The sequence below is a fragment of the Mugil cephalus genome, chromosome 9 (assembly GCF_022458985.1).
Source record: "Mugil cephalus isolate CIBA_MC_2020 chromosome 9, CIBA_Mcephalus_1.1, whole genome shotgun sequence".
NCBI classification, from domain to species: Eukaryota; Metazoa; Chordata; class Actinopteri; order Mugiliformes; family Mugilidae; genus Mugil; species Mugil cephalus.
The window spans coordinates 17,423,259-17,443,949 of NC_061778.1; the positions used below are offsets into that span (position 1 = coordinate 17,423,259).

General features: G+C 41.9%; 1 protein-coding gene across 1 annotated transcript; it reads left to right on the forward strand.

Annotated features, from left to right (window-relative positions):
- The first annotated feature begins 284 nt into the window (after positions 1 to 284).
- LOC125013369 (A disintegrin and metalloproteinase with thrombospondin motifs 15) lies at positions 285 to 15,967 on the forward strand. Its single transcript, XM_047593990.1, has 8 exons — positions 285 to 1,633; positions 4,242 to 4,374; positions 6,193 to 6,360; positions 8,434 to 8,717; positions 8,817 to 8,994; positions 9,568 to 9,743; positions 10,606 to 10,781; positions 12,615 to 15,967. Exons 1-8 carry the CDS (start codon positions 665 to 667, stop codon positions 13,390 to 13,392), a joined length of 2,862 nt encoding a protein of 953 aa, XP_047449946.1. The 5' UTR covers positions 285 to 664; the 3' UTR covers positions 13,393 to 15,967.
- The last annotated feature ends 4,724 nt before the right edge of the window (positions 15,968 to 20,691 follow it).

Here is a 20,691-nt window from a genome sequence, read left to right on the forward strand (position 1 = left end):
TTGAAAAAATGTTTTCTGTTGTGAACTTTTTGGACTCGTATTTTGTGATATGTTGCTTATCGAAAAGGAAAATAAAATAAGGAACAAAAAAAGGAGATGCAATGTTTTTTTTGTTTTTCTTCTTAGAAACTATCTGAATGTTAGCTACATCATTAATATTACATTTGGTATTTTGTTGCAGTGGCAGTTCTTTGAAGTGAATGTCAAAAACTCGAAACGAATCACCCTCTGTGTAGTGCCTGGTTTGTTTGCTTCCCTCTCACAGAGTCAGCGAGGTGGGAGGAGGATGGTGATGCTCCAGCTCCGGCCGCACATGCTGTACAGCAACAATAATATTTGGAGAGTTACAAGTGGCTGCGGCGTGCAACACAAACGCAAAGGCAGGACCAATGAGGTCCATCTTGCTCACGTACTCCGATTTCAGATGACACTGATCGTCGGTGTTCGTGCGAGACTTTAAAGCTCGGCACCTCAGTGAAGTTGGTGTCCAGAGTGGAAACGCTGCAGGATGGGAAAGGAGCGAGAAGGAGTCTCGGGCGCATTATACCAAGTTGCATTTTGAGGACGCGCAAGCGGAGCTCAATGCCATTGCGCACAACTTCTTACTGCATGCAAACCCACCGCAGCTGAATTACAAAGAGGACTGTCTTGGGCAGGAGGAGAGATGGCTATACATATTAGTTATTTGGTCGTTTCTATGCAACTCATGCTTTATTTGAAGATAACATATTCCATGGAGGTAGATTTCTGCATACCTGTTCGCATGGATCATAAAGCGCACGAGAAGCACCCGCATCGGCGCGCGGAGCAGATGAATGAAAGACAGATTGTCTTTAGACTCGGTGCGTTCAAACAGGAATTTTACCTCCATCTACGGCCGGATTCTAGTTTCCTTGCTGCTGGCAGCGTGCCGCCTGGGAGCTACTCCGCAGCATCCGACGCTTCTGCAGCCACTGACCTCAGGGAATGCTTTTACTCCGGTGATGTGAACGAGGACCCGGGTTCCTTCGCCGCGCTTAGCTTGTGTAAAGGACTGCAGGGGGGGTTCTCCTATAACGGCATGGAGTATTTCATCAGCCAAGCCAGGACTGAAGACGCAGCAGCAGCCGCCTCTGGATACGGAAACTCTTTCGAGAGAACACATGTTATCCGCAGACGGGCGGCGCACTCGGGCGGCAACTTCACCAGCAGGTGTGGAGTTACACCTGACACCAATTTCACCGTTTCCTTGGAGAAATACAAGTACATGAGCGAACTGGAGATTGACAGCTTAACTGAAACCGTGCTAAGATCCTTGGGGAGGTCCAAAAGGTTTGCCTCCATCCCCAGGTTTGTGGAGGTGCTGGTGGTGGCAGATGAATCTATGGCTAAATTTCACGGGGATGACCTGAAGCACTACCTCCTGACCCTGATGTCAGTAGCAGCCAGGCTTTACAAGCACCCCAGCATTCTCAACGCCATTAACATAGTGGTGGTGGGCTTCATGGTGATAAATGAAGCTGACAAGGGACCTAAGGTTTCCAGTAACGCTGCCCTGACTCTGCGCAACTTCTGCTCTTGGCAGAAGAAGTTGAATAAACACAGTGACAAGCAGCCAGAGTACTGGGACACGGCCATACTGTTCACCAAACAGGTAAGCAGAGGATGAGTGAGGTGAAATAAATCCAGCAGACGTGCATCGCATTAGGTGGTGCATAGTATAAAACAGAAATGCTGCACTCTAGCACAGACCATGAGGCAGCAAGTCTCCAGACCTACACACTGAAAAGGACACAAAAACTGTAGTTATTTTGCAGGAGAACTAAAACTCTCATATTTGGCCTATCTTTGTAGACACTTTGCATCTTTTTAAGTTTATTTCTGAGTAGTTTTGCCTGTCCTTCCTGCTGCTTAGTGTCTCTGCCGCCGTAAATTTCACTCAATGCAAGCTCTGGCCAAGGAGACCCCTGACCCTGCAGTCCTCGGGTTAGTGCTCAGTAGTTTTAGTAACTCATCCATGGACATGTGTACTGGTGCACAGCCTTTCTCCTGCACAGCTCTGCAATTCCCTCTCCTTTTCTCTGGTGTCGGCTGCTGCAGTGAGTCACTGGAAAGACCAACGGAGCCAGTTCTTTCCATAAAAGACCTCACCTCTGTCGGCTTCTATGGAACAAGCTCGGTGTCATTATCTTCCCATATTAACGCAGCTCGTTAATAATCACAAAACTTTTTATAAGAATCCGCTCAGAATTTGAATCGCTCCCTTACTCTCTCATTCATTTAGTCTCAGCTGACACTATCTAAAGCATCCAGTGTGGCCACAGCTGTCAAACGGTCCCATGTGGTCACCAGAGCTGTGAATTCCGGCTAGTAAATCTTTCTCTGTAGTTACTCTCTGTCTCTCTTCCTCTGATGCCAGTTCATCATTTACAGCCTGGTTTCCATTAAGTTCAGTTTGGCTCCGGCTGACCATCTGATACACAGCCTCTCCTTTATTGCACTGGAACATTTAAAAACACTTCAAGGTCAAAAAGAGCAAAACATCATCTTACTGCCGAGAAAGATCCCTTTTTTCGCACAGAATGCTGTTACACTGTATATAGGAAAGTCCGCGCCTGGTGTCCTTGTAGGGCACAATGAGCGCAGCACTGGAAAAACTCTTGTAATAGGTTATGGAGAGCATGTGTTGAGTACACATGGCTGGCAGAGGGTGCATGAAGCATCACTGGACCTCCCTGCAACGCTAAATTTAAGTTGATCTTCAACTGTGTTCATAATGACTCTTGACATCTTGACCAGAAATAGTGAAGCAGAGACATCTATAGCTATAAGTAAGTTAGTTTCAGACATTGAGAAACATAACCAGTTGGCTTTAGGACAAAAACAAAGCAACAATCTTACTGATAATCAATGAGTCAGGGCAAATATATCCAGAAGGGGAAGGGTTCCTAATCTTCCTGTAATGTTGAACCAAGATAAGATTCTACAACCATGTTAGTGAGCAGAGTGGCGCTTTAAGCAAAACACTAATGGCAGCATGTAAACGCTCTGAAAATATCAACATCATCTTGGTGTGTTAAGCATGTAGTTCTGTATTTACCCTGCTCATTCTGCTTGTTAGCTAACTGATTAGCGACAAACAAACAAACAAGAGTTGATTAATGCCTATGTCATTAGCTGTGTAGAAACTGGGCCTTAAAGCAAAGCATTTGACTCAATTTATTATCTTGGGAAACATGGCAGTCCGTCCAGTAGCTGTAGAGACATTTGCCTAAAATAAAACAAGCATCACGCGTGATGGCACTTGAGGTGAAGGTAGGAGATCAGCGTCTATAAACAATTTGATGGCAATTTATTCAACATTTGTTGAGATGTTTCAGCCAGGACCAAAACAGAAGGCTGAGTCATGTTGCTAGTGAGACTAAAAGGTAATAAAAGCAGGCAGAATGTGTTTTGGGGGACACCTGGTTTGGGAAACTGTGACCATCACTATGCACATTTGTGGTATCTGTGAGTAGTGTGTAACGTAAAGCATTTCCAGTAATTTTCACAGTTCCCTGGAGCACAGGAACAACTAAGTATCACATATGACGCACGCACGCAGACACGCACAAATGCAGTTATTAAAGCCATTACATCAAGTTATTTAGAAGTTTTGGCTGTAATCTGAAACAACATATACCGACCGATGTTGGGAGAAGACAAAAGGAAAAATCAGTGCTTTTAAATCCAAACAAAGTCAGATTCTTTTTCCTTTGCTTGGGCCACTGATAAATGGGAAAGAAAAAGAATTATGTAAGAACCTATCAGATGTCCCAACAAAATATTTTACTTTTAGCCTGTTAATAAATTAGTAAAACTAGTAATGGATTAATGACAGCGCAACACAGAAGGGAGAAGAGAGAGAACAGAATTAATGAGCGGCTCATGGAGAAGAGACAGTTGCGGTGTTGACACAGGCTTAGTTTACCTCGGGCAGCAGGTATGCTCTTACTTCTTCAACAAAACACCAAGAGGAAATCTGTGGTGGCCTATCTCCCTGACCCTCTGCCTCAATATATTTTAAGAACAGAGAAAAAGCAAACCACAGTCCCATATGCTTTGAATTAGTGCCTTTCATGGTCTGTTCATTCCCTAGCTCACGGCCCAGCCACACAAAACATGTTTGGAACATGGCTCGAACCCAATCTGATTTTTCAAGCTTCCTACAAGACTAAAGAAGAAGGCTCTTCACAAGTGATCGTTTGTCTCTGTGCTACCAGGACCTTTGCGGCGCCACGACTTGCGACACCCTGGGCATGGCTGACGTGGGGACCATGTGCGACCCGAAGAGGAGCTGCTCTGTCATTGAGGATGACGGCTTACCTTCTGCTTTCACGACTGCCCATGAACTTGGTGAGAAAGTTGTTCAGTGGTGGTGACTGAGCGGATTTCAGATTAATGCTAATGCACATTCGGCACTGGAGAGTTCACATACGTGCTCCAAGCCGAGAGCTGTTTATAACCTTAGCTTTAAATGCCAAATGAACCCCGCAGTTGGATTTGACAAACTGATATGTGCATAATCAGCACAGAAACCTGCTTGGCCCGAGTGCTTTGCAACTTTCATTCCCATCTGAAGTATGTGTCTGTTCTCAGTCCTGGTATTAGACGCGACAGGGCTTCAATCATACCAGCTATTTAATTGCATTCAACTATTCTTCCATTTGTAAATCAGTCCCCGTAATTGCTCTAGGTTTGCAAAATCAAAACCAGCCGGTCTGCGGGTCCCACAGAGCAAGGCTGAGATCTGTTCAAGTTCAGCATTACAGCTGCACAATGTAACGTTTACGCGCAGACAGCTGAAAGGGGTTAGAAAACAGCCCGAAAAATATGAATTCGTTCACAAGATCACAAACGCCCTCTAAAGTCCAACTAGCCCGTGATGATATATGCCAACAGAAGAAGTGAAAATTTGCAAGCATGTCCAGTTCGTTCGTTCAGCTTCAGCCTCACAGCTGCGCAGCGTAACTTTAGCTGAAAGGGAATGAAAACAGTTTGAAAGATATGAATTAGTTTACGATTAGTTCACATCCTCCAAAGTCCGAGATGATATATGTCAACAGGAAAAGTGAAAATGTGCAAACATGTCCAGTTTCGTTCGTTTGCTGCTGTGGACGAGACACAATGTATTTTAGGGTTAAATGGCCAATCAGTCCTGGAGCCGGGACTTGGTTTGACTCGCTTAACATAAACATTGCAATAAAGGCAAGGAGTAAAGTATGTATCAGTTTTCTCTTGCTCTTGCAGAGAAAACACAATAAGTATATGCAGTATTATGTGTACACTGTATTTTTTTATCCATGGGTGACAGATTCTGGCATTTTCTAATGTTCTTCCTAACAACCAAACAAGCTTGACCACATGGAAACCAACTGAAAAATCAGAGATTATCTCAAATTAATATGTTTTAAGTAAGGATCTTGTATAGCATAAACAAACATGGTGACTGTACACCATCCAAGCCATAGTTTGTTCTCTACAGATATTTTCTTTACTGCAGCTAAATTGCATCTGTCAGAATACAAAATGTAATGATGATGTTTAATGGAGGGTATTTAACTGGACACTCTTACTTCAGTCTAACTAACAGCTTTGTGCACGTTCTCATTAATCAGCGCTTTAGAGGGCTGTTACAAAACAGCAGGACTCGTGCATGAAACCAGATGCAGAAGTAACTCCAGAGGCCCAAGAGAGGCATTGGTTTACAGTGTCCTCATATATGTTAAGTAATTACACAATTTCCCCCTCAAAACGATCCAGCCTCAGATTGAATATGTTAAAACCACAGTTTATGTTTTTTTTTTTTTTTCTTTTGGAAAGCACTCCTTGTTCATATTCAGGGAATGAAATGATTTCCTTGGGAACCAAAATTCCCCTGTTTGGCCTGGTTTAACACATGGACATATGCCCCGCTGCACATTCCCATGTACAGCTGCGTTCCTGTCTGCAATGACATCAGCTTCAAATCAGTTCGGGTTTGTTTTGACTTATGTTAGTTGCGATACTTGATAGAAAGTGTTATTTTTGCTAATATTCTCAAATTTATCTCTAACCACAATTACCTCACTGTGCGTACTTAATAACTCTGACCAAAGTGGTTTACTGAAAACAGATCTACTGGGATCTACCACAGACGTGACCGTTGTGTCTCTTCCCACCCTCTCCTTTCAGGTCACGTCTTCAACATGCCCCACGACAATGTGAAGGCATGCGAGGAGGTATTCGGGAAACTAAAGGACAACCACATGATGTCTCCCACGCTAATTCAGATAGACAGGAGTCGACCTTGGTCCGTGTGCAGCGCAGCCATCATTACAGAGTTCCTGGACAGAGGTCATGGTTAGTAAACACTTCCTGTATATGTTTCTGGACTCACGTGAACCTCTAATTCTGTCCAGGCTTCATCTTTCAGCCCTCAGCTGGTAGTAATCTGTTGCACCACAAAATATGTGTGTTCTAGTTATTTTCACTGATGTGAAACAAATATGCCGTGTCTCATGAGCACTATATGTAAAGAAATATAATAGCAACAGCAGCAGGGCAGCTGTGATGACTGAGGTAGTTTACCACCACCAGGGTGTGACTATGTGAGCAGATGAATAATGCATTCATTTGTAAGCGCTTTGAGCATCTCATGATAAAGCGTTATACAAAACCAATGCATTATCATTATTATTAATGTGACCCAGGAATCATTATGTGTTCACAGTATCAAAGGATTGTGGTCAAATGTGTCCCTCCAAATGTGGTTTGATAACAGACCACTCAAATATGTCCTAATTTAATCCTGTACTTAAGTTGGCCACTTGTTATGGCCTAGGACAGATGCTAATGCAGAGTAAGAGTGCTTCTGATCTGAGGCTGCATGTTTCTCATCTGTGGTCTTTGTCCTGCCCAGTGTTCCTTGCTCATAGATTTCTATATGTTAAGCATATTTTTAAATTATGCCAGCCAACTCACTTGCAATACTATTGACTATCATCACTGACATTTGATGATGTTTTGCTCTATCCATTGTTTTTATCCACTCTCAATATCCCATCTTTGATGTTTCACCTCTAAGTATCTGGTAGCATTGTTCATATGATGTGGCATATGTTCTTTATCCATGTGCACATGTGACTTTTTATGTTTGCTTCTGATTTCTTTTCTTTTTTGTGAAATGAACAGAAGTGAATTGAAACTGGTCTTAACTTAACATTTTACACAGAAGAAAATTAATTATTCTATCCCCTTAAAGCCTGAACGTAGTGATACGTTCAAGCATGCGATATTTGAATTACCGTAATTCACAGTGGTTTGCTCTATTGACAAAATTCAAAAGTGTGGCTGAACTCTGTATAACTGGTATAACTAACTTTTTACCAACAAATTCCTCCAAACAACTCTCTCTTCCCTGGGCTCTCCAGTCTTGCTTCGCCCCCCAACCTGCAGCCAACAGCAGCGGTGCATCATCTTTACTGTAATGGCAGCCACACTTTGAATTTTGTCCATCTGTGCATTACGGTAATTCAAATATCGCAAGATTTTTTGTATGCGCAGGCGGACGTTCAGATCTTAAAGGGTTAATACAGAAACAAAAATTTGCTTGACATGTTACTTTAGATGCTGATGATATCCACATTCAATATATCATTCGTAAGTGTAACAGTACATCATTCAGCTTTTTCTCCTCTGTATGGCTACTCATGCCAAGTCTTTTTCTATATGTGTGTAAACTCCCTGAGTGACTATAAGTGGGTTCTGCATAACAGACATAATTAAGTACAACAATTTATTATACCCCCTTCAACGAGCCCACTTACTGTAACAAGCAAGTGAGCATTTAGTAATGTTAACAGTTCAAAGCTAACACTACCGTCTCTTTCGACATGAGAAATGTGATTAATCCAAACATTAGCAGGAGCCTGCACTCTCTCATGTAGAGCTACCTCGGCGTTTGCCCAGGCAGCTTTGTACGTACAGTCTCAGCTTTTCTTTGCCTCCATATGCTTTTAGAACGGTCCTTTAATGTTATGATCTGTAGGGTTTAAGTCAAAGCTTTACGCAACCCACTTTTCTGAAGGTTCTGGGTTTGCATGCTCTTCCCGTGACTACCTCTTCTGGTACCCCAGCTTCCACTCAAAGTCCAAAGACATGCTTGTTTAATTGACGATAATAAATTGACTGTGAATGTGCATTTCTTCTTCAAGCAAGAGCCCTCAACCTACTGTGACGATATGGGAAAATATATGTTTGATTAGATAATGAATAAAGTAACAAAACCTAAAAATACTCACCACTTCAGCTTTGAGTTTATTTGTTTGAGTAAGTTTAGATCAGCACCAGCCCGGTGTCATGTGAATCTGAAGTCATGATGACTTCTACGGCCAAAGTTTGACTGTTTGCAGCACTGTTGACTTTTCTCTGCAGGAGACTGTCTCCTGGACCAGCCTCAGAACCAGCTGTCTCTCCCAGACAACCTGCCTGGCACCAGCTACAGCCTGCACCGTCAGTGCGAGCTCGCCTTTGGCGCCGGCTCTAAACCATGCCCCTATATGCAGCCGTGCTCCAAGCTGTGGTGCACTGGGAAGGCACGTGGGCAGCTGGTCTGCCAAACCCGACACTTCCCCTGGGCAGACGGCACGAGCTGTGGCAACGCCAAGGTCTGCTACCGAGGTGCCTGTGCTGATAAGAACAGCACCGTGCACGTTAAGGTGAGATTGTGTGAGAAAGAGAACGTGGCCCCACCCTGCTTGGTCCTTTTATAAATAGCTGATGAACCATCGCGTCTGTTTTTCTTCTTTTTGTCTAAGGTGGATGGCCGTTGGGGGAGGTGGGGTCCGTTTGGAGACTGTTCCAGAAGTTGTGGTGGGGGAGTTCAACTAGCCAAGAGAGAGTGTGACAACCCTATTCCTGAAAATGGAGGCAAATATTGCTACGGCCTTCGGATAAAATATCGCTCCTGTAACCTCAACTCTTGTCTTGAAACTGGTAAGTCAGTCCCCTGCTTACAGGTTTAGAGCTGTAACTTAAAGAACGCTGTATTTCTGAGTTTATCAAAGAATCTTCTGTTTGTTTTTTTCCCACAAATGTTTGAGTTTTTCTATTTTAATCTACAGTCAGTCTAATATGCCATTATTGTTTCCAACCAACTCAAAGACATAATGTTAACAAGGTAGTTAGGTACAGCTGACCAAATCTGCTATTGAGTTATCATCATTTGGGAAACTCAATAGTTGCCATTAAGAAAGGAGAATTTTGCTTGACACACTTTTAATTCAGCATTGTTGCAGTAGTCTGGTAGCTAGATCAACTTCTGCCTCTACAAAATGTGTGGTGGACAGTTGGCCTGACCGCTCCATCTTGAATCTGCTAAGCCAATCAGATTGAGGCTTTATGTGATGATGGACAGAAGTGAAACAGCGATGTAGTGCTACGCAGCAGCTGAGCACTATGGAGTTTAGTTTGTTTACAACAAACCCATAACGAAATCCAAAGAGTGTTTCTAAGCTAGGCTATCGCTGTGGTTGTTCATGTAATCTGAGGTCGTTTTTATGTCTCCAGGTAAAAGTTTCCGAGAGGAGCAGTGTGAGTCGTTCAACGGCTTGAACCTCAATACCAACAGGCTGGGCTCCTCCGTGGTTTGGGTTCCCAAATATTCAGGCATTTCGCCGAAGGACAAATGCAAGCTCATCTGCCGTGCTAACGGGACAGGCTATTTCCACGTCCTTGCTCCAAAGGTACGCAGCAGATTTACTCATTACCATTACTAAAGTGTTTCTCATCACTGACAAATGTGAGTTAGTTCACAAACATAAATTATATTTATCAGACACGGCCCCATGAGGGTGCCACATTAATTATATAGAGAATCACTAATAAATTCTGAGAAATTCTAGGCAATATTGACTTTCACATTACCAGCGAAACAAAATTACCCCACCATCTGGATGTTGGTTTGGCTGATAATTGCACTTACCCCACACACAGAGAAGTGCTGTCAGCTTTTATTATCCTGCTGTGAATCTCAGTCCTGCCATAATTGGAATTCTGTTTATACCGAGTGTAATGGCTATAAACTATTGCAGTTCCTAATGCATTCTAAAGTCCTTGACATTGAGTACCCCATGACTCCAAAAAATATTTTGGGAAGCGCAGCTGAAACATTAGGGTTGAAATACTGAGGAACAACACTGAGATTTCAAAGGTTTTAGACTGTGTGCCAGGAATGATTTTGCCCTTATCCACAACGCAAGTAATAATAGCTAGTTCCATCAACACCAAAGCAGTGTGAGGTGATGTGCTGGTGGCGGTAGTGGATGGGTGGAGCGGTGAGACAGGGAAACATGTAGGGACAGTATCACCTCACAGCTGTGGCTTGTCAGCAACTATTTATACAATCAGCATGGAAACAAGCTTGTAACAGAAATACAATCCAACATCTCGTTTACATTTCAAGACACTGCACAAGTTGTCTGGTGCTCGTCGCGGTTTTCCATTGATGTAGCTCTCTGTTTTGTTGCGTTTGTCTCGTCAGGTGTGTTAATACTGCTATACTCGATATGTGACATAATGAAAGCATGTATGATCTGAAACTGGCAGGTTGTGGATGGGACGCCCTGCTCTCCCGATACCTCCGCTGTGTGTGTTCAGGGGAAATGCATAAAGGCAGGCTGTGACGGCAAGCTGGACTCTAACAAGAAATTCGACAAGTGTGGTGTGTGTGGCGGGGACAACCAGGGCTGTAAGAAGGTCTCGGGAATGTTCACCAAACCTGTGTAAGTGGTCCAATTAAATGTCTTTATTGTTATAAATTTTAACATCGTCATATTATGTGTCATGTATCAATGAGGTCTAAGTCAAATTAAAGTTTCTCAACAAATGAAAGGTTGGGTACAATATAGTGATCTTCATGTAGGAAGATTTTCACATCTTTATCATAAAACTTAAAGCTGACTTTGTCCTTTTAATCAAACTCTTAACTGGGCAACCTGGACAAACCTGCCATGTAAGGCACTTATCAGGAGTCGGCACTGTGACAATGAATAAAAAAGGACTTTATTTGTCCAATAAATATGACAACGTAGTGAAATTCTTTTTCACTTGGGTGAGAATCAGCCATTCCTTGCTCAAAGGCCCAACAGTGGCAGTCTGTCAGGTCTGGGGCTTGAAGACCTTTTTTGAACACAAAATCTCACCCACTGCTAATAAAATCAGGAAATAAAATTTTAGACTAATACCTCAATTGAACAACCTGTCTTCATTAGTCTACGTTTTATAATTATTACTTTTTTATTTGGGCTATAATAGACGCACACAAAGGCAATATCACAATTAATATGATCAAAGTACTGTCTTTCCCCTTGTGGATACGGGCAGACGGTTGATGCATGACTCATGGATGGGTCAGGATGTGAGGGCTTCACATTAGTAAACCTGGTTCCGGCCATTTGAATAAGCAGAAGTACAAGAATGCTGGGAAGTCTCTTAATAGGGTTGTGCCTGCAACATTCAATTACAAACATTTGTACAAGTGCTCTGAGTTATATGGGTAATTTGTTGACATTCCTACTTATTCTCTGGTTTTGGGATTTTAGGAAAAATCGTTTTTGGCGACTGGAAACATGTATCTCTTTAGAATCCCATGAGTTCAAGAAGAAGAAATCCATCCTATCTGGACTGTAGTACTTCTTGAGTATCTGACCCATTTTATTCCTGCGTCATTTTTCAGTAAAAACATCAGGAGACATTAGCCTGCTTTCAGTCATCACAAATGAATGTCGTCTGCCCTACTCTTGGCAACAAGACACATTAAAGGAGCATTCAGAAAATTCTGCAGGCTTAACTTGACCTATAACAGTTCTAGGACTGAGAAAGACAAAAAATGCAAAAATTCCCAGCCTAGCAACATCAGCACAAATACGGATGTCCTGCCCAATCATGCGTTTTTCCTCTAGACCTGATCCCAGTCACTTCTCAATAACCTGGATATTCATTACTTGTATTCTCCTCCATCATATTTGAACCACACAACTGTATTAAATGCAATAAATGTGACTGTCAAAGTTAACGTAGTGTCGAGATGGTAGCTCATACCTTGACTCCAGAAGCTTGAACAGGCAGTGAAATGGGCTGCTCATTCAGCCTCATAATCCCCTTAACCGTTTCTGTAATATTTTTTGCCATGATGCGGTCTTACAGAACGTTTTCTCTTCTTTTAAATGCAGTGCAAAGAAATAGAGAACAATAAATTATGGTTTCGTTAGCAGTTGGATTGTGGTTCATTGTGTTCATTGTTATCTTGTAATCTGACATGAAAAGTTGATTTTTGATACAATGTGATCACAGTTTTAGTTTGGTTTCTGGCGCTCTTCTAAACTAGGCTAAATGAATGCTGAACGATTTTCTACTGAATGTATAAATTACACTGATAAATGTAAATTTAGTCTCAGGCATTCAGCCCTGTGGTACTCTTCTGGATTATTTTATGCTGATGATGTTTAAAAAGTGTACATATTAATGTCATTACATTCGCATTCATTATCACACATCTTTTGCACAGGTTGTTGGGTAGCGTCATTAACATTTGCCTTTTTACTCTCCATCTCCAGTCATGGCTACAACTTTGTGGTGATGCTGCCTATTGGAGCGGCTAACGTTGACATCCGTCAGCGTGGCTACCGAGGGATGGTGAGTGATGAAAACTACTTGGCTGTGAAGAATCGCCATGGCAAGTACCTCCTGAATGGAAACTACGTGGTGTCAGCAGTGGAGCGCGACCTGCTGGTGAAGGGCAGCCTGCTGCGCTACAGTGGAACCTCCACATCTGTGGAGATTCTTCAGGCCACCAGACCCCTGCAAGAAACTCTTACCGTGGAGGTGCTCTCTGTAGGAAAGATGACTCCTCCCAGGGTGCGCTACTCCTTCTACATCTCCAAGGAGAGCAAAGAGGTGAAGACTCTGCGAAAAGAGGAGAAAAGTCACAAAACGCAAAACAGTGTCTTGGCTGATAGCAATAAAGTAGAAGCCAAGAAGCTGGTAATGGGTAAGAAGCTGGTCAGTCACTGGGTGACTGGAGGATGGGATTCGTGCACTGTGACTTGTGGGAACGGTCTTCAAAAGAGGGTGGTGCAGTGCCAGAGCATGGAGGGACGCCCTGCAACAGACTGTGACAATACTGACAAGCCTGTAACAGTGAGAGCATGTGGGGATCCATGTCCAATATGGGATGTTGGGACCTGGTCTCACTGCTCTAAGTCCTGTGGGAGGGGTTTTAAAAGACGATCAGTGCGCTGCATGACTGACAATGGTCTGAGTCTGCCCAGGGAGCACTGCTCTGGACGGAGGAAGCCTCAGGAACTGGACCTGTGCAACCTGAAGCCGTGTTAAAAACAGAACTGACACAGTCTGGGGATTTGTTTTCTGCTACTCAAAATTAACATTTGACCTGAACCCTAACCCAAATCTGCATAGTAGTGAATTTATTGCTGTGCCGGTTGCACAGCAACTCAAACTCAGTCTTACTGCGACTGAAGAGGCATCTGCTAAACCGAAGAAAGACGGCGGAGACGGAAGAGGTCTTCCTCCATTGTCTGAAAGGACAGAGATTTGTTTACATGAGAGAAAAGAAGGAAACCATGTAAACTGTCAAACCAACAGTGGCAGGTTTGACTTGTTGTCTACCTCTACCAGGACTGGTGAAACAAATGCCTGTGTATATACAAAAAGCCCTTTTCAGAATCTGAATATGTAACGTCGCTACTTTGTCAAGCCGTCAAAAATTTTCCTTACAACTTTATTCAGGCATGCAGGCACTGCTGTGTTAAGCAGATGAGATCTGGCCTGTAACACACAAGGCTGCACAATACAAGAAGAAGCAATGCCCCCCCCCCAGTTATATTAAATGCCTTGTTATCTTGTCCCATGCATATCCGGATATGACCGACAAATCTTCTTGCCTCGAGACAAGACTGGAGAGTAACAGAGGACAAAGAGGCAGAGACAGTGATCACACAAACATACTTTTCTGATATAATGGTAAAGGATTTTTTAAAAGCAGTTCTCATGCTGTGCTGTGTTGTGCATATATCTCATCTGTGAACTGATATTGCAGTCATTTCACGAAGGAACTGATAAAAAAGTGAAACAGTCCTGTGTCTGGCACATTCAAGGTAGTTTCTACGTTACATTTCTTTCTTCATTTTGTGCTACTGGTTTTTTTGTGGTCTGACATTAAAAAATCTAACTCAGCACTCAATGACAAAAGTTGTCAGATCAGCATTTTATCCTTCCAAAAAGACAGTCGACAATAATTTCCTGCGCACTTGATACAGACGAATTTGATTAAAATCAAAGAATTCTTTCAACTTTCAACTGGCCAAAAATGTAGAAATATTTTTTTGTCAGAGCTAATCTGTTGGCATATTCCTTACAGTGAATGTTGTCTGTTTGTACTGTGCGATGCAGCTGCAATGTGCCTGCATCTCTTAATGTAAATCAAACCAACCAATGCTAGCAGTTTCTTCTATGTTGCCAAAGAGTTAAAATCTTCCACAAAGCCTTAGACACTTCTCTCACAGACACGTGACTTCCACAAAATACACTTTACCTCCCTGTCATTTCTACTTCTACTTCTTCTTCCCATTTAAAACCAACTAAGGCTTATGTCCATGCTGTAACAAGTTGTAGTGATTTAGCCAGACAACAAAACCAAAATCATCCTGATGTGTTGAATTTTAAAAACAATATTTTGCAGGTTTGTAGTTTCCTCCTTATGTTGGTTTTCAATATAACTCTCCAAAACTGTACCTGCAGTATCGCTTCCCCAGAAGTTTTAGTTCCACAGAATATCTGGGAACTTTACAAGTAACAACTTCAACCATGGTTCAAAGCCTACTGAAGATTACAGAAATCAAAAGAAGTCAAAAGTGACAAGTGCCATACTGTAATTCTTGTGCAATCCAAACTAAACAATCTCTAAATTAGAGCTTCTCATTGTGGATTGCTGTCTCAAATTTCATACTGAATGTTTTCCTTTCCCTAACCTAACCAGGCAGAGGCTTCATGGTCAGTTCTGCTGTCATTCGATTCCTTCTTTAGCTCCATGATGTTGTGTGGAAGCACAATGAACAAACACAACATAAACTTGGTGGCTGTTGCATTTTTTGTTGTTGTACTCAACTGCAATCTGTTGTGTGTATCTAGTGATCTGGGTGCCAAGCTGCTGCATAAAAGAGCTGTTCGGGGACTAAATAGAATAGACCCACACAAAAAGTCCACTACTTTTACAGACGTTTTGGAAGGTTCCTGTCAACAGCTACAGCCTAAAAGTCTAAACAGCGGACTTGTACATGCTACTGCACACACTACAATTACATCCATACGTACTTGTTCTAATAAATGATGACAATACCCTGGCTGCTTTCATTATAGCTGAACACCATGAACAGTGCAAACAAATTTCAGAGTCTTTGCAGATGTGAGAACCGTTGAAATTGTGAAAAATTGTACATAAATATGTATAGAAAATCACACTGAAAAATATTTTTCAGATGATTTCACTGATTACCATTCAGCTGCATCATGCAACAACAGAAACTGTATTAAACATTTGGTATAAAAGTCCAGTGTTGACATCATACTATACATGCAGAGACAAAGTAACAACTGTAATGGGTCAAACATCATATAACAGTCATGTATTTGAAGGTTGCATTGTCCTTTAGGGGAACAGTCCCAACATGTCCTTCCAACAACAACAACAACAACAAAGTAATAATTTTCACTTTTGTCTTTTTGTTCAGAGGGACCAGTTACACCATCTAAAAGGTGGAAATGTAGTTATTTCTTCCTGTCACTTCATGTACAGATAATGTTATTTTTATCAGTTGTCTTATGTATTGTATACTATGTATACATTCATCTAGCTGTATAAAATGAAATAAAAATATACAGTATATATGAACGCAATCGTGCTGAATCATGATTGAGTCCCACAGATATTCTACATTTAGCCAAGGAAATATTACTTCCTTTCAGTAGATCTATCCTATATCTTGGGCTGAATGGCTCTTGAATGTCTCCCACTGCCCCGGCAGTATTCTTTTACATCAGATTTCTGCTGCACCGTGCAGTCTTCTACCACACGAGACAGTCTTGATACCTAAGCTCTTCCCCAACTGAAGCATGACAGCAGAGCACATTCATTCATCCACTTTGGTATTCTGCTGATTCAAGCTCCGTTATCCAGGCTGTATTGTAATAACACACCCAGCTTAGCCAGCACCTGCCCCGTAAGCCCCAGTGCATTGTTGAACTTGGAAACCACCGCTCCAAGGATCTCAGTCTTTACTAATGTCATTATCTTGGAAGATGTTGATGGCTAAAATTGAATTCCACATAACCACTTTCTGCAGATTAGAAAGGCCTGGTGAAATAAGTTGGTCTTGACATCAAGATAATGGTTAGCAAATGTGGGTTTACGATATGTAACAACTCGAGCTTGAACATGATGACCACCACGCATTTAAATTAAAACTGCTCCTCTCACAGATGGGCTTTCTAGCTTCAGGCTATGCTTTGACAATGCGCAGCTCACTGCGCATGCAGTGTTTTTTTTGACCCTGCCAACCCCACATATGGGTCCTTGCCCAGCCCAAAGGCTTTACATTGTGATGATGTCACGCTAACAAAACTTTCGCAGCATGTGCCAGCCTGATTCCAGACCTCTAGCATCCTCATCCTGAAATCTGTGGTAACAAAGTAATCTGTGGTGTCCTCCTGTTTTGGGGTGGACCATCTTTATCCACAACTGCAAGTGGAAGCTGAACATCAGGTTTCTAACCAAAGAACAGCAGCTGACGAAGCTCTAACTACGTTGCAGGGTTGTACCATAGTTTGTACTGTATTGCAGTCTTCGGAGACCAAAGCATCTCCCAATGTCAATGGTTGATGAGCCTTGAGCAAACACTTAACTCCCAATCTGCTCCACAAGGCCTGCACTGTTGGCACTGCTCCGAGTGTTAGCTGTTAGGGGAAGCCACACCTCATTTCCTCATTCAAAACTAATATCAGTGACAGAGGTCATCTAACCACGAAGAAGTACTTAATGCAAGTACTTAATGCAACCAAAACCCTGATGAACTAACACTGACCATTTTGTGACAATGGCAATGATGTTCTGCTGGGAAATTTTTGAACCTGGCATACATGTGGATGTACTACCCGGCTAAACCAGACCAAGCACCCCCACCCCGCAGCAATGACACAACATCCCCAGCAGGATGCAGCCTGACACAGACTCACACACAAAAACAGTTCAGGAACAACTCAAAAAACTTGAAAAACAGCAGGTGTTGACATGGCTTCCAAATTCAGAAGATCCCCAATGAATCAAGTATCTGTGGGATGAACTGGAACAAACCTGATCCACAGAGAACCCCCCTCCAAAGACCCCCACTAACAACATTCTGTTGCAAAAACACCACAGGACGTCCTCTGAAAGATCCATGTCCATTCTCTGATGAGCCACAACTGTTTTGGAGACACATGGGAGACCTACACAATATTAGGAAGGTGGTCATAATCATTGGCATATCTACTGGCACTGGCAGTTCCCAGCTGAGTTGTGAGAGATTAAATGAAAATGATCCATACAGACAAGATATTTTGCTCCTTGTAGATATTATGCCTTGTATTTCTCTTCTGTGTTTTTCTCATTACCTACAAAAGAATAAAAACAGCAAAACATTTATTCTACTGGCAAGTATCACATGTGGGCAAATTTCAGTTAAAACAGGAAGTATAGAGATGTTAGTCTTAGGGATATGTTTTAAAACAAATCTTCAATATTGCCATCTTTCTACAGCAGGATGCTCTCTCTTGCTTATGGTTCATGAGCTCTTTGGAAACATTTGTTGGCATGTGCATTTTTAGAAGATTACAGTTGACATGAAGGATTTCATGAGTGACGCCTGGTATTAATGTTTTCTTGGGAAAGCTGTCTTCATATTCAGCCAGGTGTCAATCCTCATAAATGTTCACCAAAACCAAATATCCACATACTCCGAATTCCTCTGCATCTCACCAAAAAAAATCTGAAAGCACTGAGCCAAAAAAACGCAGATGGACTTTGTGTTTAGTTTTTTAATGGTGATATTTGAGGAAGAGAATTCATAATTTTGAATGTCGACTATTTTGTAGTGAAAGTCGAAGTGGACTGGCCGATGACGCCACTGATAGAAATACAGCAGAAGTTAAAAACACAGTAAGTAGTCTATAGCTTTGCATCTCACACAGGTGATGCCATAGAGTCTTTTCTGCAAGTTTACAGACCCTTTCATGGCCTTTCATGGCCTACTGTGATGTCACGATGTTAACCATCAAAATGGTTGAAAGTGGTGATTAAAAGAAAGGATTGGAGTGAGACAATCAACAACGTGCACACTTCATATCAGGGCAGATTAATATGTAATGCATCATCAGTTTCAGCCTGGAAAAAATTATGGGCTAGACTGAATCATGACTGAAATTTGGTTAAGTCAATCATTATTTGGGAGAATCTTGTTACACGTAATGCTAATGCTAACTATATATTTTTTCAGCGGTGGCCAAGCAGAAGTTGCATTTTGAGTGAGAGTGTAGGACACGATGAATGTCCTCACATCAGTCAGAGTGAACCCTTTAAAACAACACTCGGGTCTCGGGGAGTGAGTGTATTAGTATATTCTCTAAAATATGCATTTTCCTCATCCATTCATGTCAAAACAGTCCATTGAAATATGCTAACCACCATTTACAGGCTTCAGTGTTTGAGATGTGTTGCATCCAGTTAAGCCCCACCCCTCAAAAAACATCACATTGTTTACAAATCGTGAAGGGGAAGCTATTGAACCTTCAACTCGGCCATAGCTCACGTCAACACCATAAACATGCTCAGTCTTCTGACACTTTAAATGCCGGCTCTTGCTCGTCTGGTCAATCTAAACTCTACCACAACTTCTCTCTGATGGTGCATTCACTGACATTAAGGACAAAAACACGTGCTCTACAACCACAGCAACAATGTCAACCACAACAGAACTGAACATAAACACATGCGCTAATGAATACTGTGCGATATAGCTTATATGACTCAGCACCGTCAACAGCATTTAGGTGCAGCTGGGTTAAAAAAAAAAAATCTGTATTTTTCAGGGTGTTTGGTAAAGTTGTTTATTGGCAACCGTCATGAGGATTTGAACCTTTCCTTTGCTATAGTTAGCATGTTAGGTGTCTTTTCAGATTGAGTGTGTACTTCAGTTGTATGTCAGGACTGACTCTCATATCCAGCATGTCACGGTAATATGGGCTTCATCTTTAGTGAAGTATTTCCACAGGCTTGATGAACTGCTGCTAGTTTGGAGCAATGACCCACTGGGTTCCTCACCTTCACGGAGGCGTCCATGATGTTATTGTCACATGATCAGTGACTAGTTGCCATGATCCTTTAAAGCTCATGGCACTGCAGAGTGATCACTCTTGTGTCTTCTGGCATGTAACACTCCAAACAGACGTTGTTGTTTAATATTGAGCATGGCTGTCTGAGTACAATTTAATGTCACATCTTCTATAAAGTTAAACTTGAGATGAAGTTACATTCCATGATGGTGTGTTGGATGAACCATGGAGTAAAACACTGCTGAAAAGGATTTGGCAGTCTCTCTTATGACAAAATACATCAAGTGTCTTCTAAACAAGGCCTTTTGACAACAACTCTGGGTTTTCTGATGTGGTTAGGGTTAGGGTTAAGTTTTTGTTGACTTTGTAAACTGAGCACTTATCTACTTAAAAAGTGGAATTATTTTGTTAGGAGTTGCTGTCATGGTTAAAATAAACCTACAACCCCCCCGTCCCCAAGGTTTAACCACTGGCTGAACAAATTAACAAAATTTCTGGTGTGCACAGTTACTCCATGCCACTAAAAATTGCAGAGCAACATTATTGTTCATAAAGGGTGACAATTGTGGTAATTATTTTTATTATTTTTGGGGGAGAAATTAAGCCCAATATCTGTTACTTTTGTGTTTTTATGCTTCAGCTGCTGAGTCTCTCAGGCTTTTCACTCAAAGTAGCAACATGGTGCTGGTAGATGTGAATCCGTGAACACTTAAAGAGTTCAGGGATGCCTCTTCACTAGTAGCAGCTTGATACACATTAACTATTTTCATTGGAATCATTCTTAATTTGGAAATATTTGTCAGTGCACTTTGTAGAATAGTAGTTGGTAGCAATAGTAGTAGCTTTCAAATAGTTCAGTTGACTAGTTTCTTTAAAGTGTGCTTAAACAACTGAAAACATATTCACTGCCATAGTTGTTAATTTCTGAGTTTCCAAAAAGAATGTTCAAAGCCATTACAACAATATCAGATATTAATGCATTTACACACTTCATTAATAAAATGTTTGAGCGATCTAGAAATCACATAAACTCATTGCTTCTTCTGTTCCTTTGGAATAGACGGCCAATTTCTCCGCACACCAAACTGCTTCAAAGTGGAAAGGAGCATAAAGCAGCAGTGTCTTTCGGTGTCATCAGTGTTTGAGACGCTTTTATGGACCCGGACTTTGCCTCTTGCATCCTGATTGTAAGCTTTAGTCCAGTGTATTTGGAAAATCACCCTTTTACCTCATAGTGTGCCACGGCTGCAG